Genomic DNA, 27,868 nt, shown 5'->3' on the forward strand with positions numbered 1-27,868 from the left:
AAGAGATAGGGAATTTACAATGATTAAAGATATATAGGAAGAATGTTTGGAGTTTCTTTCATAAATGCATGCTGCTATGCTTAATATAAGTTGGCATTTTCAATGCAGTCCAAAGGCTTTAGAAAAAATGTCTTCTCTTAAAATTAATGGAGTGGTATAGTGCTCTAGTAGATGAGGCACTAGATTGGGAATCAGGAGACCTGGGTCATATCCCCAGCTCTGCCATTGGCCTGCTGTGGGACCTTGGGCAAGTCACTTCACCTCTCTGTCTCCCGTTTTGCCTTTTGTCTATTTAGATCATAAGCTGTTTGAGCCAGGGATTATTTCTCAGTACGTTTGTACAGCGCCTAGCACAGAGGAACCATGTTCTGAACTGGGGCCTTTTTGCATGAATGTAATACAAACAATAGCAAGAAGATGTGTCCAAACTCATCAGAGTGCTTTGAAAATCTCACCCATTGTTTATCAGCAGGTTAAACAAACAGAATTGTAGATCTGGATGAATTTTATATCAAATAACAAATGCTACAGAAATCCTCCCCTCAGGAATGGATTGGAAGAAAAGATGAGAAGATCCTTTAAATTAAAGCAGCTCTTCCTGAAAGAGCTCAGCAAGGCTGGCGAGGTGGATACATTAGTATGCAGAGAGACTGAATGTATTAAAAGTTGTTTCTCAACCCACATGCTTTTAATAAAGGATTTCCTTTCATTCTTTTACACACACACACTAGCTGCTGTTGTGATCTCCCTTGAGACAACTTTGCTTCCCTCCTTGATTCTGAAAAACATCCCCTTACTCTTCGCACACTGAACTGCTCAGAAGTTCTCTAGGTTCTCATCAGGTTACTTTGGGCTACAATTCTTCACAGCGCCCCTCCTTTGAAAACAAACCGAAAAGGGAAACATGCTTATTTCATCAGAAGAGTCTGGTGTATTACATTGAACAAGCAGCACATGTGCAGAATATGTATGTTCCAGCAAGAAACTGCTGCGACAGAAAGCACAGCAGACATTAATACTAGGTTAACCTTTCTTCCTTCTCAAGAAGCCTGGCAGGAAAACGTGGACAAATGTGAAGTGTTAACCTTCTAATGCATAAAAGATGACAAATTATATACTCTTCTGAGACTGACATTACTATTATTAAAACAATGAATAATATGGAATATTTTGAATGTCAACAGAGCCTTGCAGGCAAGGATCTCAAAGCATTGTGATATTTAACCTAATCTCTGTGCTTCAAATAGGATATGCTGCAAATATGGTGGTAAATAATTTAACTACTGTGGGTGGTGCCAGTTTTTATTACACACACAGTATACAATGTTGCTGAGGGCTTATTAATCCATTACAATAAATTATTAAATTATTGTAAAGACTCCTGCTAGGTGATACAGTATATTTGGAGGCTTACAGTAGTAACAGTTGTCCTAAATTTTCACTGCAGTTACTTTTCTTTTTCATTCTGCCTCCTGTCTCTCTGTGGGCATGCTCGTTTAATGCTTATTCATTCTTTCATGTTAAGGGAAAAATACTAGCTACTGAATAGGAGTGTGTGTGTGTACACTAGCAAGATCATTAGTCTGAATAAATGTGACAGCAGAGTTGCACCAGAAACACCATGGTTAGCGGTAAGCAGAAACTACAGCTTTGGGTGTAAAATACTGTAATTACAAGGGATGGGGAAGGCTCCACACTTTTCATCCCCACACAGAAATCGATAGCGGTATAGACTGCTGCTCTGTGTTGGAGTTGGGGCAGTCTGATGAAAGAGCTTATTGATTTGCCCAAGTGATGTTAGTGTAGTGAATAATAGACTGGAAGAGAAAGGGCTTGTAAATTAGACTGATTCAATCCAATATTTCCTGGGATATCTCTTTTATACTTGTTTTTTTACAAGTGAGTTTCTGTCAAAGCAATGGGTTAGTCGCTCCTGCTACAAGAAGCTATTTAATAATTCTTAGACCTCCACATTACTATATTTAATTGCTAACCTATCAGTTTTTGATGAAGACTGATTCTGGGAAGGAAGGGAGAAACTGCTCTAATGGGTAGAATCTGCATAGCATGCAATTAAGGAGCCAACCAAGTAGAAATCAGAAAAGGATCCAAGCACACAGACGGCTTGATCTTGGGTCCCTTGGCTCTTATCCATGTGCCCACAAGGGAAAGCTGCTGGGAGTTCTCTAAAAATGTGTGATCTGGATTCAAAGGCCTCCGAGTTATGAAAAAATCTAATTCCAACTCAATCCAGATGAAAATCTAATAATCCGTAATGAATTTCAGTGTGTTCCAGAATGAAAAGGGTCCTGTGTTCCTCCCTAGCTCAGCACACAGATGCACTATGAGTTCATCTGGAGGAACCCAACCCTGTACAGAAGTAAAAATAAAAGTGTTCTGAATGGATTTACATAAATTGAGAGAGAGAGAGAGAGAAAGAATAGCAGGCACAGAGCTACAGTGTAGCAAATCAATCTATTCAGCAGTGATGGATCATGGAGCAGGATTGTAAGTTTGACAGGTATATGAACCCCATACGTATAAAGACATTACCATTAAACTCCAACACTGAGGGACAATCTCAACCCCTGGAGCTAAGGAGATCAATATGCAACTGTATAATTTTCATTTCCTCCCACCCTCCATATACATATAAAAATGCAGAGTGGGATTCACATTAGCATCACCCTCTCTCCTTTCAAAGATCTGTGCTTTACTCCCAGCAGTCACTTTCACAAATAAAATGCAATATACCATCTACATAAAAATGGGATCCCTACAGGGCTTTTATTCTGCAGCAGCATTAGGAATTTGTTTTCATGAGATTTCTGCTTAAATGACTCTGCTTATGCATATACCCAAAGATGACACACACCTGTCTAAATATAATCTGGTAATAAAGAGCTCTTTAGAGTGGAGGTGGTTTCTTTTCTTGCTAATTTACCATAATGGCTCATTCACACCACTGGAGTTAAGGATACATTAGCTTCCCCGCTACAAACCCATATTTTCAGGGTGTAATATAGCTTTACTTTAGCATGACTTTTTTTTTTTTTTAACTTTTAGAGAAAAGTTTAGCTTCTCTTTTCCTTCCTCCACAAAAATAAAAATGGAAAAATTACAGCTGGTTTCATGAAGCTGTCACTCAAAGCATCAAAACTCAAATGAAGGATGTGGCCATGTGGATGAGTCAGTTTTTGGTTAAACTGGAAAACTGAAGGCAAAATCATGTTTTGAGATTGGATAGCTCAGGGTTTCGATACAGATTCTTCTATGTCTAGGTCACTTGTTCAAATCTAGCCCTGTTTGGTAGTGACTGAAAATCATTGCATACTAGATAATGGCATGTCTGTGGCCTATTTGACCATACAACTGTGAACATACAACCACTATACAGATACAACTGCGGCCCCTTGGGTGATGGAGAGCTGCAGGTGGAGAATCAGAAAACAGTATAGTAAAATGCAGAGGAGTGGAAGAAGGCAAATTTTGGCAAAGGCCATTGGAACCAACCACTGTTCTTATTAAAAGTTCAGTGGATCTTTAATGAACCAACAGAGCAGAAAGGACCTCCATTTTTAATGTATCATCTGAAAGACTTAGTGGGATGGTTCAGTTCCTTGAGAACAGGTGTCAAATTCACAACAAAAAAAAAACCCAACATAACCTTTGACAATTGGGAACCTCTTGGCAGTCATAGTGGAGTGGCCAACACCAGGATGGTCCTGAAGACTGAACTCTCCTCTGAGTTTTAGCGGCCGAGGCACATTAGAGGGTCAGTGTGTTGAAACTTGCGCTGTTGCTGATGCTGTACCTGTTCTGCGAACAGACAGCTTCAGTCTCCAGCGCTATCAGTCTGGCTCTAAATTCATTTAAATACAAAAAAAGAACAAAGTAATGTACCTAGAACCAATTTTGTGCGTGCAAATGAACAGCACCAAAGGCCTATGATCGGCTTTACAAGGTTGATTTTTTGAAGATGTTGGTTTTGAACTATAAAAGCTCTATCAGCCCTGAGACCCATCTATCCGTGAGACTCTCTCGCTCCTATGACCATCAGAGACAGTGGGCTGGAGTCTCATTGGTATCAGAGAGAGAGGTCAACAGGCACGGTATTTTCTGGTAGGTCACCAAGGCTTTTCAACTCGATTCTCCCTACGGTCCGAAAGAGCCCGAGTTTGTTAACCTTCAGGGAGAGCTGCAACATCCATCTTAACTTCCTGGCCCATAAGATGGGCCTAGCAATAATGATGATATGAGACACTGGTGGGGCTGTACGGGGAGGTCAATTCATTTTGTTCTATTTACATTCCTGGGAGTTTGTTTGATCTGGGGTAACAGATGTGTCATTTGGTTAATAAGTTGGATTTTTTAAAAGACTAGTCCAGTGCACCCAGAGTATTGGATGCATCCTTGTTTATGGCAGAGCTGTAAATATCCAAATGAATAACTAAACAACAGGTTCTCTCTTCAAGGATGCTATACTGGATATAGAATCCTAAATCTACGCTATGCAAAGGGGCAAACCCTGCCTCCTCTTCTGTGGGTGGGAAGGGCCCTGGATGCAGAGAGACTGATACAATCTATTGCACATCTTTATGACATAGACCCTCAGCTTCCACATTGCTGCATATAAGGGTGAGGAGTGGTAGCTTTAGAGAGCTCTAGATGCAAGCTACATGGATCCACTACCTGCTTCCCCCAAAGAGAGGGGGTACAAGAGTTGCAGAGACTACTGCATCCCTGTGGACTAAGAGGGAAGAATACTTTATCCAAACCTCAGAGGAGATACCCTGCAGCAAGTCTGTTTACATATTCTTGACAAAGGAAACAGTGCTTTCCTCTAAAGGAGTTCATTTATTCTGCAGGTGTCTCTAGCTAGTGTGTAATTATGTCTACTGGCATCTGCGTGGGTGCACAGTTGGGGAGGAACAATGGAAGGAGCCTTCTTCTCTCCCCCAAGCACTGTACACATGGGCCAAGGACAATACAAGTCCTTGCATTTGGGAGAGGTCAGAGGCTGCTCCCTCCTGGCCCCTGGGGGGTGCAAAATTACCCCAAAGGAAGCCGTAAGAAGACATAGCTGTGGAGAATTGGGAAACATCTGTGTTATTTTTTTATGTATATGGTGCATTATAACGTTTATAGTGGGCTACTTGATATGGAGTTAGATCAGAAGGGGTTGTAAGAAGGACCAAGCAGGAAAGGCAAAACAATGACACAGATAAAAGTCCTTGAGGAAGATGTTAACTGGATAATACCCCCCACCAGGCTCCAATCAAGCTAGAATGGTTTACTCTTCCCAAGGCTAAATCTAGGATCAAAAAAGGGTACTAAACCATTACTGGACCCTAGGCCTAGGAAAGGGTGGGGGATTGATTTTGTTGAGAGAGGCTGCTCAGTGAATCAGGGCCGCCCAGAGGATTCCAGGGGCCGGGGGTCTTCGGCGGTGGGGGGCCCCCACTTCGGCGGTAATTCGGGAGCGGGGGTCCTTCCGCTCCGGGACCCGCCGCCGAAGTGCCCCGAAGACCCGTGGCAGGAGCCCCCCCGCCGCTGAATTACCGCCGAAGCAGGACCCACCGCCGAAGTGCAGCCGGGTCTTCAGTGGTAATTCGGTGGCGGGGGGCCCCCGCCGCGGGTCTCCAGGGCACTTTGGCGGTGGGTCCCGGAGTGGAAGGACCCCCTGCCACCGAATTACCGCCGAAGACCGGGCTGCACTTTGGCGGCGGGTCCCACTTCGGCGGCAATTCGCCGGTGGGGGGTCCTTCCGCCCCGGAGCGGAAGGACCCCCTGCCGGCGAAGACCAGGAGCAGAGGAAGCTCGGGGGCCCAGGCCCCGCAAGAGTTTTCCAGGGCCCCCAGAGCAAGTGAAGGACCCCGCTCCAGGGGCCCCGAAAAACTCTCGTGCGGGCCCCTGCGGGGCCGGGGCCTGGGGCAAATTGCCCCTCTTGCCCCCCCTCTGGGCGGCCCTGCAGTGAATGCCAATGAGCACCAACAGGGATGCAAGCTGACACCCAGACTATCAGTGAGTCAGGGTCTGCAGCTAGCAGGCTGTAGCTTGGCCCCCAAGAGAACAGAGGATACCAAGGCTAAGTCATATCTACCTGGGGCCTTCAGGGGAATGCTAGGCATAGGTAAAACATTGCACCTACCCGTCTCTCTGTTGTTTTAAATCCATTTCTCTGAGTGCTGTGAACCTTTTGGCAAAAAAAAAAATCATCCTTTGTCTTGAAAAAGCTGCTTCTGCATCACTGCATAATATTACTGTCCACCAACTCCTGAAGGGAAGTCTTATAGGTGCTATGCCCATCAAGCCTGTCAGGTGTCAAATTTGGCAACCAGATGGGCATAACCTAGCATGACCACTCAGACAGTGGAAGGAACAAAAGGTCCCACCCCAAAGAGAAGTAGAGTACAGGCCTGTCACTTGAAAGTGGTGCACTTAGGGGACTGGAAAAGGGTCTCAGAAAAGGCACAGACCATTACAATGGTCATGGTTCCACCTCCATTCTCCACCACCACACAAAACTGGCATAGAATGCTGAGAGGACTAGGCTGCACCATTTATTCCAGGGAGTTTACAGAGTATTTGCCTCAGACACACAATTCCTCCCTAAGCTTGCTGTAGGTGGTGAAGCTTTGCACCCAATGCAGACAATGACTAGATGGCACAATTTTGCAGCACCACACATGGGTTATTTTGGTCATTTTATGCCAAGTCACTTAAATGTAGCTTTCTTCCTTATGTTGTTATGGTGCAGGATATTTCATTTAGATACTCTCCAGCTTCTGCTTATAGGAGATTTTTATGGCAGGAGAACATTCAAGCTTTACTTTGTTTTTGTTTTTTTTATGGCTATATATTTTCCAAACTCCAAAGTCAATACAACAGATTAATATACTTCCACTTACTCTGCATACACAGCCCATCTGTGCAGTTCTTGGACTGCAGAACGAGACCCTCACAATCTTTCCCACCATTCTTCGGTGCTGGCGCTGTGCATTCCCTCCTGCGCCAATGGGTACACTCTGTTCCACAGGTAGACCACTTACTCCACGCTGTCCATCTACCATCCACTGCGACAAAAAAGCGACATCACTTAGGAAGGTCAGAAAGAGAGAGATGCAAATATAGATAGAAGCAGAGAAAATGGTTGATTTTAAAAGATCTTTGTGAATTTAGCCCTTGTGAAAGGTGCCAGACTGACAGAACTAAGGACCGAAATCTTTACAGCATAGATCACAGAAATACAAGGTTCCTCTCACAGCCCTGCTAATTTGCCTCAAGTTAGCCCTAGAAGGACCAACTGTAAGGGAATGAGGTCGTTCAGTCTCCATGGTCTTAGATATACATGCTTGGATTGCCAGCAACGGTAATCATTAGTGCTAACTACAGTGGTGATTTTTGTGATTTTGACATCTCTTCAGTCCACTTGGGCCACCAAGTGCCCATTAGAAACTTATGTCTTTCAGTTAATACTTGTCTGGGTTGGATCCCAACACCTTATCGAAATGTTTAAGGCTTTCTGTCCCAGTAACAAGATCTGAGCCACTGAGTCACATAAAGAACCGACTTCAGGAAAAGAGTCAGTCAGCAGTTGTCTTGTGGAATTTATAGCTTTGGTAGAAGAACTAATTCTGGATTGAAATTTGTCCCCGACCACTCGTTCCTTCTCTCTTCTCCTCTCTTTTTTGAAATGGAAACAAAAGGAGGTTTCTCCATGGCTAAATTGTTTAAGAAGAAAAAAACCCCAAAGCCCAGAAATTTATGCTTTTTGGCACTTATGTACAACAAAAGATTAAATTTGGCAAGAAATTATTCTGTGTTATGAAATCATCACTTTTCCTATTCAGAGAAATGACTAAAGCCACTGAAATATTTCATTTGAAAAAGGGGCTACTAGGCGTAATCAGCAAAACTGTCAAGAATATGTACTCTGCACACGCAGTTTATTACCTGCGCTACAATCTGTATTTATAAACTAGTTGGTCATGTATTTAAAGGGACAGTGTGAAGATAAAAACCATGGCCAACATTTTAAAATAACGGGTGCCTGAAGGCAGGCTCCCACATCCGCAATTAGGTACCTACATTAATGGACTAAAATGGGATTTTGACAAGTGCTCAATATTAATCTGACCCTGCTCCCATGAAAGTCAATACAATAACTCCCATTGGGAGAAGAGTTAGGCCAATGCTGGGACCCAAAAGTGCTGACTTTAATAGCTGGATCTGTTAAATATTTGGACTAAAGAGGCTCAGTTAAGTGTCCAGAATTTGAAATGAACTTCCATTTCTCTGAGTTTTACCCAGCACTAAGAGCCAGATTTTGATGCCCCTTACCTGTGCTGAGTAGTACCTTACTTCAACAGTAGTGCCATTGATTTCAATGCATAGGAAAGTGCTACTCAACACGAGTGAGGGATAGCAGAGTTTGTCCCTCTAAAAGCCACCCAGAGCCCTTAAACAGTGTTGAATTAAATGATAAAGTACACATTTCATGGTTTAATTTTCTGGATTTTGATGCAATTTAAAATTATTTTAATGTGTGAATGCGTGGATATTTTTGGTGTGAATGTTCTTGTCTTTGTTGACAGGCAAATGTGTATTCCAAGTTTAACATCCATAATCCAGATGTTTCAAATGCTCTACTCATCTTTACAGTGTAAACTGAGAAATTGGTATGCACAGAAAAGGATGTTACAAATCTGTTTAGTCAAAATAATATTCTGTACTTAAATTCTAGTTTATTTCCACAGCTTTCAACAGATCAAGAGCTTTAGCTCTCAAGATTTGAAGCTGTAAATGTTACTCAAATCCCCTGAATTACAGGGACTGAGATGATGGTGCTAGCTTTGTGAAATAGTGGGATTTAATCCACAGTGGTTTGATCTACTCTGTGCACAATGTTTTATCTATTTATGTAACACAATTTAGTATTCATTCACTGAAATGCTGGATTTACCAGTAAAATAAAAGGAGTGTTTATGATTAATAGTTACTTCCTAAAATACTTGTTGTTGGAAAAAACTAGATAATCACATCTGGGCTGTGGGTCTTTCATACTGTACCTGGGCACAGGGTGGTGCAAGTTATTTTTTGGACACTTTGGCCCTCACAAAAGGCACCACCATTGAGTGGGGCAGGGTTGGTGCAGGTCCTTGTGCGCTTCTGATAGCCTCTTCCACAGCGACCATTACACACTGACCACTCAGTCCAGGTAGACCAGCCGCCATTGACTGAAAGGTGACAGGTGACAAAGAGCATTAAACAAACACAAATCCCCACTGTCTTTGTCAAAATCCTAGAAATACCATTACATGAAAAGTCCTTTCGGTTTCCTGTACTATGGCTACTGTGGATTTAAAATGGCCCTCCTCTTCATATAGACCCAATATGATCCAGCAATGAGCATCGATTTTTCTTTCTATAATTGCAATCACTGTAAGATCAAACAGTGCATCTTGAACTTTGTAAGCCAAAATATATGCATCCTGAAAGCTGCATTGTATTTCACAGCAAGATAATCCAGTGTGTATAGCGGCTGTACGATAACTAGCGTTCAGACGTACCAGTCATCTACGCTCCTCTCTTTTGGGATGTGGTCTATCAGAAATTCAACACGTTACTTTCCCCTCTTCACAGCAACAGTTCACAGAATGCTAAGACAAGGGTATCCCTTGTTAACAGTCCCAATGAGCGCCTTGCCTGCAGAAGATGAGGAGCCCATATGACAGGTACTCCGCCTGTTGGGCTGCTCAGAGCGAACTCACCAGTTATATTGTTCATCCGTGATTTTAGGAAGATGGTTACTGCTTACCCTTTCTGTTATGAACCTCGATATGTGACACACATGGAGAACAAGATGGACAGGGACCAGTACTGCCCCATACTGTGTAGCCATAATGATAAGCATTTAAACTGCTCAATTTTCCTAATCCCTCAATTTTGTAGTATTACCAGTCACACCACAGGTCTAAAATATCCCTGGGAGTGAGACAGGGTGACCAGATGTCCTAATTTTAGAGGAACAGTCCCGATATTTGGAGATTTGTCTTATATAGGCGCCACAGGCATGCACAGCACGTTTCATTAGGGTGTGCACCCAGGGAATATTTTTTTTAAAGGCGAACATCATAAAAGTTGGGGTGCGGGAGGGAGTGTGGTGTGCAGGAAGGGGCTCAGGGCAACAGACTGGGGCAGAGGAGGGGTGTGGGTGTATGAGAGGGCTCATGGAAGGGGGTTGGGGTGCAGGAGTGGTGTGGGGTGTATGAGGGGGCTCAGAGAAGGGGGTTGGGGTGCAGGGTGCAGCAGGGGGCTCAGGGCAGGGGGTTGGGGTGCGAGGTGCAGGCAGGGGGCTTAGGGCAGGGGTACAGGAAGGGTGCGGGGTGCGACAGGGGGTTCATGGCAGGGAGCTGGGGGGCGGGGTGCAGGAGGGGTTTGGGCTCTGGCCTGGCGCTGCTTACCTGCAGCGGCGCACTCCCTGCCTGCCTGCCCTGGCCCCGCGCCACTCACCATGTCTCTGTGCGGTCCCGGGGGGGGGGGGGCGGGGCACAGGGCTCCACATGCTGCCCTTGCCATGCCTCCAGGTACCTCCCCCGAAACTCCCATTGGCCGCGGTTCCCCGTTCCTGGCCAATGGGAGCTACGGGGGGCGATGCCTGGAGCAACACACGGAGCCCTCTGCGCCCCCCCCCCGGGGCCCCAGGGACGTGGTGCCGTGCTGGCTGCTTCTGAGAGTGGCACGGGGCATGCGGCACCATGATGGACAAATCCCGTGGGCCAGATCCAAAGCCCTGAGGGGCTGGATCAGGCCCGCGGGCATTAGGGTGCACCTGGGCACTCCCGGCACACACCGTGTGCACGCCTATGATAGGTGCCTATTACACCCTACCCCCAGTCCCGATTTTTCACACTTGCTACCTGGTCACCCTAGAGTGAGAACACAGCCGATGGCTGCTCCCCAATGCAGGTCTCCCGATTGTGCCCCCACCTGCACGGCCCACTCTCATTAAGTGTTTCAGTGACAGCTTAAATTACGCTTTTAGAGCATCTAACTCTGTGTGTTTGGAAAAATTTGTGTATGGTGAAATTTGTCCCATGTCTATCCATTAAAGTATTCACCACGATCACAACACAGAATGCTTGTGCCCTGTCCCTCCTCTGCGTCACAAATGCTGCTAATCAATTCCATTCAGCTAGTTTGCTATAGAACGGAACTAAAAAGCCCACACCGTACCTTTAGGGATGCAACTGCTTACAATTAAGCATAACTGCTACCCTGGCTATGAAGTGAATGAATGCTCAGGGTAATCATAGGGATTTTTTTTTCCATTTGTCTGTCCTGTAATTAAATTGATTGTAATGAACACAATGAGCTGGTGTATCATTAGAGCAGCTTCTGTCCCTGTGGATACATTCTGCCTCAAAAATACCAAGAGCAATAACTTCATGGAAGGCAGACCTAGCTTTCTGCTCAGGCTATTTTATGGGGGCAGAACAGACGTGGATGTAGAATAAGGGACTGCGGAGACAGGGCAATCACACTTAGTCTGGATGAGGGCCACATTGGCAGCCTGGCCATGTTAATTAAGATAGTGCATTACAATTAGGAACTTGTAGTTTCCACAGACCTCACTTCTGCATCAAAGATAGTGGCAGCTTCATCACAGAACTACACAGACCACTTCTGCACATAGATCAAAGTGAAGCCTGTAGGTCAGAAGGACAATGCCTCGCTTACCATAGACAATTACAGTGGCAGTAGTGCTTTTCCTCTTGGCGACGATGTTTTTGGCGACACAGGTGTAATTAGCTGTGTCAGAAAGACGTGCCTGCTTGATGATCAGGTTGTGATCGATGGTGATGTAAAAATTCCGATCTTCGACGGGATCAATCACCTCTTCATTTTTCAGCCACTCCACCTAAAAATTTACAAGAGACACGGAAAGGTTACCAGTCATCACCATGCCAATCCGCAGAGGCTTTAACCTCTGGATGTGTGCAATATTCGATTATTTTGCTCCTACCAGAAACTGCTGTAAACTAAAGTACACTACAAAGGACTCATCTGCTGAATGTGATATTCTGCCAATATCACATTGCACTGAAATGAGAAGGTAGCCATCATGGAGCACAGCGTTCATTTCTTCCCCCATCTCACAGCTTCTTCTGCCTTCAGAATGTTCAATTATTTTTTTCAAAGGCTGCCCCTGTTGTATATAACCAAATAGTTAATGTAGACTTTCAACATCTGATGGACAGTGTGAGGGACATAGATGTTGACCTTTCTTTAAAACCTTGTCTAAAATTGAGGATTTAAGGAAAAAAAATCTCCCACTGGTGCACTAGCAAGCACCCTAATGCAATTATTTTTTTAGTTAAACACCCCAAATGTGAGATAAATTATATATTTTCTTTTTGTACCGATCAGGATAAACTAAAAGAGGGACCGTTACCAGGGAACTGGGGAATACTGAAGAATAGAAAATTGCTTATTTTTCTGCTTTATGTAAAGTATATTTTCAAAAAATATTTCTATGTTAATAACATACGATTTCATAGGTTACACAGAAAACTATTTGTAAATGTGACTTTTATCCAGACAACATTCCTTTTACTACTCTCCTAAAGAAACACCCCATTATCCCACAGCTGACGGCTGTGAGCCACTCTAGCATAAGCTGGCTGAACATTCAGTGGCTTGTTTTCATCTGAACTAAGAGTGCTCTAGAGGAAGGGAGGGGGGCCCTGGATGGATCAAAGCAGGGCCTTCACATCACTAGATCATTTCAGCTTGTGCCTAGGATTTAATTAAAGGAAGAAAAACAAAAACAAAAATCAACCCACTGGAACTAAAAGGTGCCAACTGCCAAGACAGGCCTGATTTGTACTGACAGACCACTACTTTTCCAAAGATATTTGAACAACTGCCCAACCATCAACAAGACTGGAAACCAACAAAGAGCCCTCCTCCATATGACAGACAGACAGACCACTGTGACCAGTGGCCTGAGTTACTAGGGCCCCTCCTAGTTTTGGTCACATAGGGCTCAATTCATTCCTGCATAGATCTGGTCAAATACTGCAAAACAGAGTGTTTGTGCATATGTTTGAATTCTGATTGGCTGTTCAGCTTGACCACCTTCATTCACTTTTCTATTCCATGGGTGCAAACTTCTGCACAAGCAGGTTTTTGGCCTCACTAATGTTAGAGGCATCTTTGGGTTTTTTGTGCAAATACCCAGATTCAGGTGAACGTACCTATTCATATGCAAACAACCATATAGGCTATTCATCAATTGTTATTCTCGATATTAGAAAGCTTCAGCCATCTAGTCATAGAGCAAAAGCAATACCATGTGATTTATGTGGCCAATCACCACGAACAGCATATGGTGAAATGGACCAGTCACCAACAAGCCGTAAGCTATCTTCATTCATTTCAACTGTCTAACATTCACTAGTAGCAAATATACATGTGTAAATATCAACAGTTGTTTGCAAATCTTTTGCAAAACAGAAGAGAGGGATAAATTCTAGGTTCAATCCATGGAACATTTACGTTCAGTCTGTGGAACCAAGACTGGGGCAAAGTCTGAATGGAGTGAGGTTCACCGATACAAAAACCAGGGGATCACACAAATGACAAAGTGGGAGGGTGTATGGCTAGTGGGTCCAATGGGAAACCTGATTAAGCTCATCTCCAAGGTGCCTCTGCCAGACGGCCTCTTCTGCAATCCCAGACAGAATTTAAAGTTGTTGAACCCTTTGTGGAGGGCAGGAATATCCACCCTCTTTTCAGGTTATGAACCCTCTGGTGCAGAGGGATGGTAAAACCTTTGGAATGTGATATAAGAAAAAAGGTTTAGCTGGAAAATATATGTAGAGTCTAACATATACTAAAACTCTCACTATTCAATGTGTGTGTGATGGGAGGGGCAGGCCAACCTGCCTTCCCATGGATATTCCACTGCATCAAATAGGAGAGCAGAGAGAGGGTTGGGAGAAACTTAATGGAGCGCTGCTGTAACTCTTATGCTCCTGTGCAAATATGCCACTGCACCTGCAGGCCCCTGACTAAGGTCTCTATCTATGAATACTTTGATTGTATCTACCTGAAATGACCATGAGAGAGAGAGTGCACGCCTCCTCATCCTCCAGATTTCTTGGTGAAAAGTTGCTTTAAATATATTGTTATTTATATAAACACTTCCAGCAAATAGGTTCAGATCACAACTCACTTTAGAGCTGCAGGTTTTCCACTGCTTTGTTTTATTCTGGTTGAATAAAAATAAAGTGATTAAATATGTACGTGGGTGTGTCTACTCAGAGAATATATGTCATTGTTTAGTATTTAGATTTTCATATATTTTATTATTCAAAAATGTAATTTAATTAATAAAGTTCCCCTGATTCATTCCCATTTAGCAATTTTTCTTTTTTCCATATACAAGACAATCTTCTTCTGCCAGTCAGACCATGTCATATTGTCATTCACTGGCTTCTTCTTGCCTCCACATAAAGTTCAAAACGTCCAAGGCTCTCTAACAGCTGTCTCTCTTATAACTCTGTCTTCACTTCAGCCACATTTTCTCTCCTTTTTACATTCCTCACCTCTCCTCTAACTGCTCCCTTTTCTGTTTTCCCACTTTTCCATTTAAACCTCCTCTTGCATCAACCTATACTCTTGAAACAGCCTCACACTCCCTCTTTCAAAAGCCTTCTTCAAAGCTAGTTCTGTTACAAATCTTCTGTGCTTATCTCTGCACCAACAATAGCACCTTGACTTTTTGGCAAGGAATCTAGACCATTCTTCAGTATCTAATTTGTACTTTGTAACAGAATCGTCTGGGTTGAAAAAATTCTGTCTAAACCTTTTTTTCAACGAAAAAAGAAGAGTGTGTGGAACTTTTCCCTATTGGTTGTAATTTTTCATTTTCAGTGAAATTTATTGAATTTTTTTCAATGGGGGAATACAACACTATCAGTCTTTAAATCCCCCATCCTTTTTTTTCCCTTTCTTTCTGAGTGTCTGTGTAAAAAGTGAGAGTTATTTCGTCCCCACCAAACCTAAATCCAAACACTGTATGTATAAATCAATAAAATCAATTGTCATGGAAAATTTCAAACAAAAATTTTTCATTTCTTTTAAACAATGTTATGAAATATACTTATTTTTTTTCTGCCTGTTCCAGTCTGAATATTATATCATAAGCTGTTTGGGGTTGGGACCAAAATCACTGGATCTTCTTATACAGTGCTCTATAATTAAATAATTGTAATTTCCCTATCAATAGGGAAGTTAAATTGACCACAAGTCTTCAAGATTAAAAATGTATATAGCAATGGCCTTAGAAGTGTGTGTGTGTGTGTGTGTGTGTGTATAGTCTATTTTGCTTCAAACTTTCCCTTAAGTTATTATAATTGTCCTAGTCCCATATATTACACAGTACAAGCAGGGGTATTGTAATGTCCTCGCAGTAAGTATGAAGAATCTTAGCTGCAATGGTGCACAGTAACAGACTTGGGGTACATTCTTTCAAGTCAAAAGCTGCATTAACTCCATAGACACCCTTCTCAATCTATCACAAGTCAATATTTTAGAAAAAAGCGCACTGTTTTGCTAGTAACAGTTTTATTAACAAGAGCTAGTGATTCCCAACCCAATTGCAAGGCTGTTAGTTTGAATGTGTTTGATTGCCTTCTGTTTATTTGTTTCCAAAGGAAGACCCAGGAATGAATACAAAGATCCTATCCTGCAGTGGGCTTGATTTAAAGTGCCAATCTTCCAGAGCATTTAAAAATTCTGGTGGTGCAAAAAGTGCGGGAGAAATGGAAAAGAGAGAGAGAGAGAGAGAGAGAGAGCGAGAGCGAGAGAATAAAAAAGATAGAGAGAGGCGCAACATTTTGGAAACCATTCCGTCAACAGCATTCACGTTTTATTTTCCATGAAAGATCTAAGCTTTTCTCAATAATCTGCATTTCCTTGGCAAGAAGCCTAAAATTGTTTCCCCCCCCCCCTCATTTCTTCCTTGGTGTTCAGCCAAATTGAGTCCTAACAGGAATCAAGTATAATCAAGACGGACAGCTTCCCATTCAGTCAGTGGCAATGTTTGTTCCCTGCATCACCCACCGGTCAAAGCTGCATGCGTCTAGATTGAGAAACAAGCCCAAAGCTCACTTCTCTGCACTCTTCCTTTCAGACATCAGCTTAACCTCTGTATCCCACAGAGACAAGTGTAGTCTTTCTGCTTTTTTAATGTGTATTTCTGTGATACCAATACAGGATTGCAAAGCTGAGATTCTACAAAATGCTACCTATGTTAAAGAAACAAATCATTTATTGCTCCTCTTTCTGTGGTCTGCATACTGAGGACCTGCTTCTGCTCTGACTGAAGTCAATGGCAAAATTCCCGTTGATTTCTGTGGGAACAGGACTGGGCCTGGATTCATTACAAAATAGTTTTGGTTTGCATGTGCAGATCAATATTCCTGGTCATGAAAGCATTCTTCCCCCAGTACCAAAACAGTAATTAATTACATAAATAAACTTAGGGGAGTCTTACAGCTGCTCACAAAACTGTGCAAATCTTTATTCAGCCTGGACCTCTGATGAGACAATTCTGATCTGACTAAATCAGAGCAGATCACATGAGAACAGGACTGCCATACCAGAACAAACCAAAGGTCTCTCTGCCTAGAGCCTCTGGCTCTTCCCCAAATTCCTCAAAGGAAAAAACCCTCTTCACATAATGCCCCAGCAAAATTTACTCCATGTATAACATGTAACGTACAAAGCAGAAAGAATTTCTTAGTCTCTGTTACACTGAGTCAGTCTGAAAAATATAGTTTACCAAAAGCCTCAGCTGTCATGTCCCTGTTGCAGCATCGCTGCTGATTAACATTAACTTGTGTGTGTCTAAACACAGTGTCTTTTCTAATTTTCCTGCCTTACTCATTACAAGATGCTACAATCCACTGTTTATGACATCATAATTACACCAATGGAAGTGAAGTATGTCACCAACACCAGATTATCATCATCACTGAGGGAAATGATCAGAGGTTGGCTGGTTAGACAGGAGGTATAAGTTATATTTACACACACATTTTAGTAATCAACGAGTAATGTGAAAGCTAAAAAGCACGATTCCAATAATAATTAGCACATCTTGTGTTTTCTTGTTCAACACCATGTACAAATGTTAGCTAATTAAAAACTTATTATAACATTTAAATAAGGTTTTGGTTACCACACATTTTTACTTACTAATGGCCTAATTTTTCCATAGTTGCTGAGCAGCTGCCACTGACTTCTGTGTTCAGCATCTCTGAAAATCAGGCGTGTGTGTGTGTGTGTGTGTTATCATCAGAGGTAAACAGAATTTATGAGAACACAACTTATTTTCTCATGTAAGCAGTAATTGAACAACTGCCAAATACACAAGGTAAGAGAATAGAGCAGAGTTGAGACAGTATAATTTATAGGTGACAGCAATTATTCATACTGTTATTATACAGGTTTTATCAATTATTGGATTTGTAAATCATGTCATCCCATCCATCTTTCCTCAAGGAGTTAGGTTGTTAACCTAATACACGCAGAAAGTCATCCAATTTCTCTAATTTTATTCTGGTGAACCACATTTCTAAAGTGAGTATTTGTTTTGCAACTCTGCTGATGAAGTACCTTTACTGGCAATAGTCACAGGGACTCTAAATAGGTTTCTGCCTCTTAAAAATTCAGTAAATTAGAGAATGTCTCTAGCACTATTAATAATAAACATTTGAGTAGTTTTATATATAAATAAAATTAGGCCACTAGTAAATAAATATGTTACTCATATTTAAACCTCATATAAAAATAATATATATAAACCTTTGTGTATATGTGGAAGTATCACTGAAATCAATCAATCCAATCAGTGAAATAACTTTAACTTCAATTTTCTGTCATCAAACCAGAAATCCTTCAATTTGGGACATAACCATTACAAACAGTAGAAGTTTTCCCATGTGGACATAATATCAAAGGAAAATTTCAGTGATATATAACTCAATATTCTTCCACATTAGCCTTACAAAGGAAAGGAGACTGTGAAATCCACAACAATTCACTCTGAGTTTGTAAGCTCCTTGGGGCAAGTACTGTCATTTGCTATATGTTTGTACAGTGCGTAGCACAACAAGAACCTGGCCTGTTTGAGGCCTCTAGGTGCTAAAGTACGATAAAATGTTAGATAATAATAAGAAATGCTGAAAGAAGTGCTGTGGTACAAAGAACACATAAAGGTCTCCTGATTTTGACTATGACTCCTTATGTTTTTTGGATTTAATTTTCAAACCAGTGAGCACCATGACTGCCACCAACTCTGTTTTATCTGAGTGCACTGTGTTGCTTCCAAACCTGTCATGACACCGCGCTGTCACAGTGACTGGCTGAGGAAACACACAATCTGAAGGTGGCAGTCGTTTAGAGCAATGCACCTTGCAGCTTATTCTTTCATTCTACTCCCTGGTGAGAGACAGATGCGTTGTCTCTAATTATTCACTGATTGGTATCGGGAGATACATTAACATAATTGGCACATTTGTTCTAATTAACAGAGGGAATCTGCCACATGCCACCCAACATGATATGTGAGACCATCAGCAAGAAAAACCCACAATAATCACAATGGCTATATCTCTGTGCTCTAATCAGGATGTTTTGAGCAGTGGACTAAAATAATGCAACACGCATGGAAATGAGAGCATACAAAGTAGTGCAAGATTTCAGTGCAGACTACAAGAGTAGAGAGTACATTAATCAAACAAGCGATTATATCAATGGGAAAAGCTATTACAGGAGCCAATTACTGATACAAACTCAGCCACACCGAGCTACTAGCATTATCTAAAGGATGAAACCCCTTGGCAAGCTTTTCTGACTGGTTTAGAAACTGCCAGAGGTGGAAGCAATAAGGACAGAAGATCAGAGATGGAAAAGGCACGTGCGGTCATCTAGATCCTCTGCCCTTGCCAATGCAGGATTGTTCCTTACAATTCTTTCTCTTGTAATTGTGGCAGATGAAACAGCATTTTATTGGATTTTTTAAGTCTGACCTGGGTCTGATCCTGTCAGGTGCTGAGCACCCACAAAATGTCACTGAAGACATTAGCCCAAATCTTGATGTCGTTAATTAAGTTCAGGCCTGCACAACATGCAGCCCGGAGGACTCACTGTGTGGCCCATGAGGGGTGAGTAGGCAAGCGGCGGGTGAGGGAAGGGAGCTGAAGAGGCGGGCAGGCAGTGGCGGGGGATGCGGAGGCATGCTGGGGGGGGGGTGGGGAGCTGAGAAGGAGAGCGGGCGGGCAGGCAGTGGCGGGGGCTGAGGAGGCGAGTCAGGGGTGGGGGCTGAGGAGGCGAGTGGGCGGGCAGTGGCGGGGAAGGGGTGAATAGGCGAGCCGGGGGAATGGGGGGGCTGAGGAGGCGAGTGAGAAGTCAGTGGCTGACCTGTTCTACTGATCTGGTCTGTCTCCCATCCCCTCTCCAAGGGTTGCAGCTGTCTGGAGGTGCTGCCTTCCACACCTGCCTCATTCACACCTCATTCATTCAACAGGGACATTGATTACAAAGTGGGTGGGGGGGGAAAGCTTGTTCTACTTCTAGCAAAAAGACATTTTTCTTTTACCTTAATTATACTACCTTAGGGGCCTGCTATAACATATTACCAAGGTTCAATACCGCTGTTTCGGTGGGGCAGCGCTGGGGAAGGAGGGTTTGTTTCCGAGGGGTGGGTGGTGCTGGGAGGGGGGAGTATTTCAGGGTGGCTGGGTGGCACCGGGGGGGGGGGGGGGTGGTTTGTTTTGGAGGGCTTGGCGGCACAGGGGGGGTGGGGTTCAGCCCTCAGCTGTTTTCTTTGGAGTAATATGGCCCTCGCCGCTTTACGAGTTGTGCAGGCCTGATTTAGTTCTTACTTAAGCAAAACTCATTGATTTCCAGGAACAAAATTCAAGGACTGCAAGATTTGGCCTCCTGACTTCAACGAGAGATTTGCTTGACTAAAAACAGAGTCAGAACCAGAGGATTTGGCACCACTGGAGTGCTGGCTGCTCAGCACCTAACAAGAACTACTGAACATTTTCCAATCTACTGCCTTAACCGTGTCAAGTATCAGGGGGTAGCCGTGTTAGTCTGAGGTTTTTTAGCCTTATGCCGAAATAAATCTGTTAGTCTTTAAGGTGCCACCGGACTCCTTGTTGTTTTTGCCTTAACCGTGCAATTTCTTGCTAGTATTTGGGCTCCCTTATTATGCAGTCATATAGACAGGATAGAATGATATTGCTATCCTGAACAGTATCTCTACTGAACTTGTATTTCTTTCAACACTCATGTTTTAATCACAGCTCTACGCATTCTTACCAGAACCTTTGTTCTGGGAAAGTAGGGTATGCATGACTTACTACAACAGTCAGACCATAGAGAGACTTAGCTTGTACCATAAAGACATTAATCACAAGTGTGTGTCTGCTGATTAAAACAAAAAAATATATATTCGCTGGTGAAATAAACTACCAGTTTGTACAGAGCATGAGACATCCAAGTGAGAAACTCAGACTCAGAGATATTTCTGAGGGGTCACTGAGCTAACAAATATTCTAGTTATCTTGAGAGTTGAATGCCTCTTTGAAGACTACTGTTATTTGATGTTTGGATTTGGTTTCAAATGCACGCTTTCATCCTACCAACTGCCCACTAAATAGGATGCTGTGTTCTTTGCATGCTAGTGACAGGAAATGGATTTCTACATTTTTTTTTTAAAGGTGGTCTCCAAAGAGGCTGAAATTACAACTATGAGTGACTGCAAAACACATACCGGGAATAAGACAGCGAGTGCAAACCACAGTGGCATTTTATTCAGTTGTCGTTATTTCTGCTTCTATTGCCAATAAGGGGGATTTGTTTTCCTGCTGTGGAAACACTTCCTTAATTGCACATATGTCCAGCTCACTGCTTGAGTACTAAGATCTATACAGAGTGTGCTGTAGAAGCGATATAAATTCTAGCTGTTTTTGAGAATGTTACAACTTTGCTTTAAGTACTAGATGGAGGTGAACTTTTATTTAAAAGATGGACTAGAGGGCTCAGGTGAAGATGGACTAAGGGACTCAGGTAATGGGATATGGAAAACTTCACTGTTAGGTTTATGGATTCAGTTGAACCTCAGAGTTATGAACACTTCGGGAATGGCGTTCGTTACTCTGAAATGAACAAAGTGTTACGATTGTTCTTTCAAAAATTTACAACTGAACATTGACTTAATGCCGCACTGAAACTTTACTAAGCAGAAGAAAATTGCTGCTTTCCTTTTTTTTTTTTTTTTTAAGTAGTTTCCATCTAACACACTACTGTACTATATTTGCGCTTTTTCGGGTGGGGGTCTCTACTGCTGCCTGATTGCGTACTTCCGTTTCCAAATGAGGTGTGTGGTTGACTGGTCAGTTCGTAATGCTGGTGTTTGTAACTCTGAGTTTATTCAGTTCATGACCATGTGGTTGCTGCTGGAGGCCCTGTGTTAAACTAATTGGGCTGGTTCATTCCAGTTCCCAGTGGAGAAGGGTGTCCACAACTGATATTAGACACTATGCTGCCACTTTTAGGATAAAAAAGTCAGTCATCACACAGGAATAAAGACTGAACTATCCTCTGGCCATAGAAGGGGTCTCTCTGGAACTGGCTTGTGGCAGACTATCAAGACAGTGTGGAGAAAGTTTGCTCTGCTCTAGTCCATGCTGTAGATCGATAGAGGACTTCATTCTCCAGAGCTTGGAGATGTCTTTCACCATCACTAAATTTAATGAGAAAGAAGAATCCTAGTGGTGGTTCTGATTTCTGAGGATGGCACTTGTTCCCTCGCCTCCCATTGTATTACAAACACCCCGCCCCGCCCCACAGTTACTGCAGTTATATGGGCTCCCTTTCCTTGTTTCGTCCTATTTTTAAAGGCATCCACATTTTTCTTTTAAGATTAAAAAAGGGCTGGACTAGGGTTGCCAGGCATCCGGTTTTTGACCGGAATGCCCAGTTCAAAAGGGACTCTGGCAGCTCCGGTCAGTTGTGCTGACTGAGCTGCTAAAATTCCAGTTGGCCACAGCGGGGCTAAGGCAGGCTCCCTGCTTGGCTCCATGTGGCTCCCGGAAGCGGCGGCATGTCTCTCCAGCTCCTAGGCAGAAGGGCGGCCAGGGGACTCCATGCACTGCCCCCACTCATAGGCGCCACCCTGAGCGCAGGCTCGGCAGCTCCCACTGGCCTGGAATCATGGCCAATAGGAGCTGCGGGGCCAGCGCCTGTGGGTGGGGACAGCGCGCAGAGCCCCCGGCCGCCCCTCCCCCTAGGAGCTGGAGGGATATGCTGCCACTTCCTGAGAGCTGTGTGGACTTCCTCTGTCCCCATGAAATGCTGGGGCTGCCTGAGGTCAGCACCGCCTGGAGCCCACACCTCCTCCTGCATCTCAACCCCCACTCCAGCCCTGAGCCCCTTCCCGCACTCCAAACCCCTCGGCCCCAGTGTGGAGCGCCCTCCCGCACTCCAAATCCCTCATCCCTGACCCCATCCCAGAGCCTGCACCCCAGCCAGAGCCCTCAACCCCTCCCACACCCCAACCCCCTACCGCAGCCCGGAGCCCCCTCCCACACTCCAAACCCCTCGGTCCCCTCCCACACCGCTTTCCTTCACTCCAAACCCCTCATCCCCAGCCAACCCTAGAGCCCATCCTGCACCCCAACCCTCTACCCCAGCCTGGAGCCTCCTCCCATACTCCGAACCTGTTGGCCCCAGTCCAGAGTCCCCTCCTCCATCCCAAATCCCTGGCCCCATCCCTGAGCCCAGACCCCCAGCTGGAGCCCTCACCCCCTCCCACACTCCAACCCCCAGCGAAAATGAGCAAGTGAGCAAGGGTGGGGGAGAGCAAGTGATGGAGGGAGGGGGGATGGAGTGAGCAGGGGTGGGGCCTTGGAGAAGGGGAGGGCCATGGGTGTGGCCTCAGGGCAGGCATGGGCAAGGGTGTTTGGGTTTCTGCAATTAGAAAGTTGGCAACCCTAGGCTGGACAGTTCTAACAGCTGGCAAGAAAGGAGGAGGAGCCATTTTACCACAGATTGCCAGCAAGGGATCCCTAGGCCACAGCTTGGGAACTTTGATGTTAGAACATGAAGTACTACCAATCACATCACCCAGTTTGAGCACGAAATCTGGAAAACGTACTGCCCCAGGAAGGAATCATGTAAAATACTGTGGGTAGACAACTTTGTGAATGCTACTGAAAGTTCCAGTTGTGCAAGCTACATTAATGGTAATCAGCTCATATACTTCAGAGACTAAGAGAACTATATCTGGCAGGGATCAGGGGTTCTGGTCATTTTGCCAAAAGCAGAAACTGATGGACTAATCTTCTGGGGGAGCAGGGTAATCTGTCTCTAGGGTCAGGGCCGGTGCAACCATTTAGGCGACCTAGGCGGTCGCCTAGGGCGCTAGGATTTGGGAGGGCGCCATTTTCTTTGGCAGTGACCGCGGCAGCCGGATCAATCGCTGCCGGCATTTAGGTGGAGGGAGCTGGGGCAGGGGAGCACGGGGAGGGCTGCCTGCAGCAAGTAAGGGAGGGGACGGCATGCAGGGGAACTCCCTGCCCCAACTCACCCCTGCCCCACCTCCTCCCCGAGCACACGGTGGCTGCTTCACTTCTCCTGCCTCCCAGGCTTGCGGCACCAATCAGCTTAGGCGCCGCAAGCCTGGGAGGCGGGAGAAGTGAAGCAGCCATGGCGTGCTCGGGCAGGAGGCAGGGCAGGGGTGAGCTGGGGCAGCGGGGGGTGCCTCAGGGCGGAGGGTGGGGAGCTGCTGCAAGGGGGGGCACCTCAGGGCAGAGGGGGGGAGCTGCCATGGGAGGGGAACACCTCAGGGCAGAGGGGTGGGGGGCTGCCGTGGGGGGGGGAACACCTCAGGGCGGAGGGGTGGGGGGAGGGCGCAAGGTGGTAGTTTTGCCTAGGGCGTGAAACATCCTTGCACCGGCCCTATCTAGGGTATGGAACCAGTCCCTGCAATGAAGAGCAATTTGAGGCAAGTCTACCTCATCAGTACATTTGGAAATATTTCTAATAGCTGTTGTGTTTACATTCTCCTGTGTTATAAATCTTCTAAACACATATATCAAATTCTGTTGTTATTAACTGGAGGCAATGAAAGAAAGTGGTGTCAGGCAGAGTCCCAGAGCTATCCTGGGCTGCACAGGGCAGGGTAATGAGAGAGGAATGCATGGCGACATGCACCTCACTGCTTCTTTTATTCACAGGGGGTACGTCTATATTGCACTTGTGAGCCTTCCAGCCGGGGCAGACGGATTCGTGCTGGAGGGACCTGGGCTAGCACACTAAAAATAGGGAGGTTGACATTCCAGCTTGGGCTCTCAATTCTAGAGCACACTAGCTCATTCCCCGCTAGTATGAACCTATCTCCTTACGTTGGGAGGCTTGCTCCCAGCTGCATGTAGACACACCTGGAGAGGCGAGAGGCCTGGCGGTTTCTCCAGACCAGCAGACCATGCCCTATTGTGACTGTGGAGCATTCACTGGATTATAAAACTTTTTAAAGCTAGGGACAAATTCTTCCCACACTTACACCAATGCATCCCCACTGGCTGCCATTAGATTTTCACTGGTGTAAACGAGGGAGGACTTTAGCCTCAGGAGTGAATTCTTGCCCTGCTACTGCACTGCGGGCAAGAAAAGAGGCTGTCTGGGCCCTTATCACCTATTAGTACAATTGAAAGTAGGAGCTAGGGAATTTGCAAATAGCCTGTGTTAGCATTTGGTAAGTAAAGGAAAATGGAGAGATGTGCCTCCTTACATGTCACAAATCAACTTCGCCCCTTCCAGCCTCTTCCCTATTGATACCTGACCCACAGGTAATTCCATCATGTATCACAAGGGGCCACAAATGACAATTCCATTTCCCAGCTGATCTGCATTCATGGCCATCAACCCCTCTGCTCGCCTCTCTACAAGCTCACTTTCCTGCAGGGAATATAAAACACTGCTTGGAAGACAGTGAACTTGCATGAAATGCATACACATGAAGTTCCAATTAAGGAATAACTGCAGCAAAACATAAGCCCTCTCATGAAACAAAGCAAACAGCAGTCATATTAATAATCAATTAGATGGAGCAGCCACCTGATGCTGCCTATTTGGAGAAGTCCCTAGTTGCCACTAGCTTTTTGCTCAGGCAAAACCAGCCGAATAAAGTCTACGCCACACTCATTTTGACTCGGCAAAACAACTCCTCCATTTGCCACTTGACTCCTTGATGGTTTTTTTTTCTTCTTCCCCTTCCTAATTAAACATGCAAAGATAGATAAATATAGTGCCAGTTTTTAAGCTCTGCTGGGTCACCAAGTTTGTACGCTATGCCCAATTATAATTAGAAAAGCAATTATCTCCTTGTTGAAGGTGCAGCAAATCACATTTCAATGCAAAACTTCATTTAGCTGCTTATGGCATATTAACTAATCTTACATCTCATTGATGTTTTGATCTATAACCTATTGCAAGGAGCTAATTTGATGGGGCTGCATGTCTCTGAGTACATTTCTCACTCACAATATGATACTGGCATCTTTCAAAGAACAAATTAAATGAGCAAAGGGATTAATTGCTAATAATTCTGTTGCATTACCTTGGGAGAATCCCAGTGTGTGCCCCTATCAAGAATGTGCTCCTTTCTTGGCTTTTCAGAGATGCCTGAAAGAATCCACATGCCAAGAGGAGGCGGAATTAATGCTGAGGCTTCAGATGTAATCCAGAGGACTGGAACTGTCTGTTCTTCAGAAGTGCTACATGCCAGCGGATCTCATTGACTTGACTGGAGTTCAGGGTTCTCAGCATCTCTGAAAATCAGGCCCCTAATGCCTAGTGATGGTCAAATGCAAATCTCAAAAAGCCTTATTTGTTTAAATAAGTATCCAACAGTTCAGATGCTCTTTATCTGATCATCTTTTATCTCGGTATAATAACCCAGTGTCTCAGTTGAGGAAAGGCATGATATAATGTGGCACAAATACATAGCAATGGATTTTGCAGCTTCTTTTCTCATTCCTCTCCCAGATGATTTCAATGGAGTTACAGCAGGAATGAGTTTGCCCGCTTTAGTTATGTGCAGAAATCTCATAAGAATCTCGCTTATGGTATTTTAGCATTTCCACTACTTGTCTGGGGCACAGTCAGGAAATAACCAACTCTTACCCAGACATTGCAGAACGCTTGAAAGGTTTGGTGTGAGTTTGATTCTAAAATTTAACGTTCCCCATGTGGACTGGTTTCCCATCCTTACCGAAGCTCTAAGGCACACAATTAAGCATTGCTTTGGAGGCACTGCAATGCTTTGGAAACCTAGAAAGAGCCAGAGCTGTTGGTTTTTGTGTGTGTTATTTTTGCCATGTCACTGCTCATTTTTCCTACTGCGTCAGTTCTCCTTCTGCAACCTGCCAGAGTGCAGCTGGCACTACTGCTGTTCTTAGTCGGTGGTCAGGGTAGACAGCCACAGAGAAGTTGATTTGATTTCCATAGTGACTGAACAAATCAGCAGTTGCCTTTCCTGGTCCCCAGTGAGCAAGCAGGATGAATTTTGGTTTGACCTCAGACCTTCAGAGCATTGTGTTGTAACACACCCCCTTGTATTTGGATCTTGGGCTTTTTAAGTGTCTGTAGTTTCAATCTACTCTAATGCGCATGATGCCTTAGTGGAGCTGAAGCACTGGGAAGTGCTGCTTTAAAAGCTTTGCTCCCTCATCTCTATCTAAGGGGGAGGAGGCAAGGGGCTGGGATAAAAACTGTGACATGGCTCAACCTACTAAAAACAAAAGGATCTGTCCTGATCCATAGGGGCTTGATGTGGTTACCACTGCCATTTACCATGCTAGGAATTACATGTCTAAATCTGCTTTGCATTGACAGGGATATATTCGCTACCCTCCTAACAGTGGGTTATTTCCAGCACTTCATAATACAAATTAAAACAAAGAGGAAAAAAACAAAAGCAAAGATTTCAACGAGAGGGTTATATAGTAATATCAGTGTGAATTATGTTACCTATTCACCATTTTGAAAGCTGGAAAAATGCAAAAAAATGTGGGTCACCAATTGGTCTGGATTGGATAGCACGGTAATCTGTCTCTAGGGCACAGAAGCAGTCCCTGTAATGAGGAATAATTTGAGGTACTCTTGTCTGCCTCATCGAATCTGGAAACATTGCTAATAGCTGTTGTGTTTACATTACCCAGACAGACTTGGGATGTCAGGAATCAAAACATTCTTTCTATAATGTGAGAGAGCCTAACAGCTGATTGCTGCCTTCCTGGAGTCCCTTCTTTCTCGGTTAACTATATCATCATATCAGAAAGTTCTCTGAACAAATAAATGAAGTCTTAAACAAAGAACACATTCATCTGTAAATTAAAATAATCATGTAATCCTTCAACCCACCAAGATACCTTTCATCTTTCCATTTTTTTAATTTATCATACCAGCTTCAGCAAGTGCCAGTAATAAAGTGTCACATTAAGGTATTCCTATTCATTAGTGTTCAGGTCTTTGTTCTTTTAATAGCATTGGAAAGAGTCTACAAAGAAGCTGCATTAGGCTGCTCTCCAATCTGGGTGTTTGATCTCCCTCCTGACTTCAAAAGTGAGAAGGGGGGGAGGGGAGAGAAACATTAAGAATAGTTCTTTTGAATGTCAGACAGGGTATGGCTCCTGAGCCTGCCAAATGTTAATTGGTGTCTGCCCCGACCATGGTGCAAATAAGATTCACAGCCAATTAGCTTGCAGCCCTGAATCTT

At 44.2% G+C, this 27,868-nt stretch overlaps 1 protein-coding gene and 1 long non-coding RNA gene across 12 annotated transcripts in view; one reads left to right on the forward strand and one right to left on the reverse strand.

Annotated features, from left to right (window-relative positions):
• UNC5C (unc-5 netrin receptor C) overlaps positions 1–27,868 on the reverse strand; it is a 346,384-nt gene that overhangs the window by 56,024 nt on the left and 262,492 nt on the right. For 7 of the 11 annotated variants that reach the window (XM_039541742.1, XM_039541740.1, XM_039541750.1 and 4 more), the window contains 4 exons: positions 12,029–12,211; positions 11,743–11,923; positions 9,072–9,239; positions 6,912–7,076 (listed from right to left, as the gene is read on the reverse strand). In XM_039541742.1, the coding sequence (XP_039397676.1) occupies positions 6,912–7,076; positions 9,072–9,239; positions 11,743–11,923; positions 12,029–12,211 (697 nt within the window). Of the gene's footprint in view, positions 1–6,911; positions 7,077–9,071; positions 9,240–11,742; positions 11,924–12,028; positions 12,212–14,116; positions 14,171–14,242; positions 14,269–27,868 lie in introns of those variants that run through there. The other 4 variants (XM_039541748.1, XM_039541747.1, XM_039541751.1 and 1 more) reach the window with 3 other exon arrangements.
• Positions 17,043–26,095, forward strand: LOC120406690. Its single transcript, XR_005599483.1, has 3 exons — positions 17,043–17,086; positions 17,294–17,449; positions 25,768–26,095. It is a non-coding gene; the product is annotated as an uncharacterized LOC120406690 (long non-coding RNA).

Source organism: Mauremys reevesii, linkage group 5 (assembly GCF_016161935.1).
Source record: "Mauremys reevesii isolate NIE-2019 linkage group 5, ASM1616193v1, whole genome shotgun sequence".
NCBI classification, from domain to species: Eukaryota; Metazoa; Chordata; order Testudines; family Geoemydidae; genus Mauremys; species Mauremys reevesii.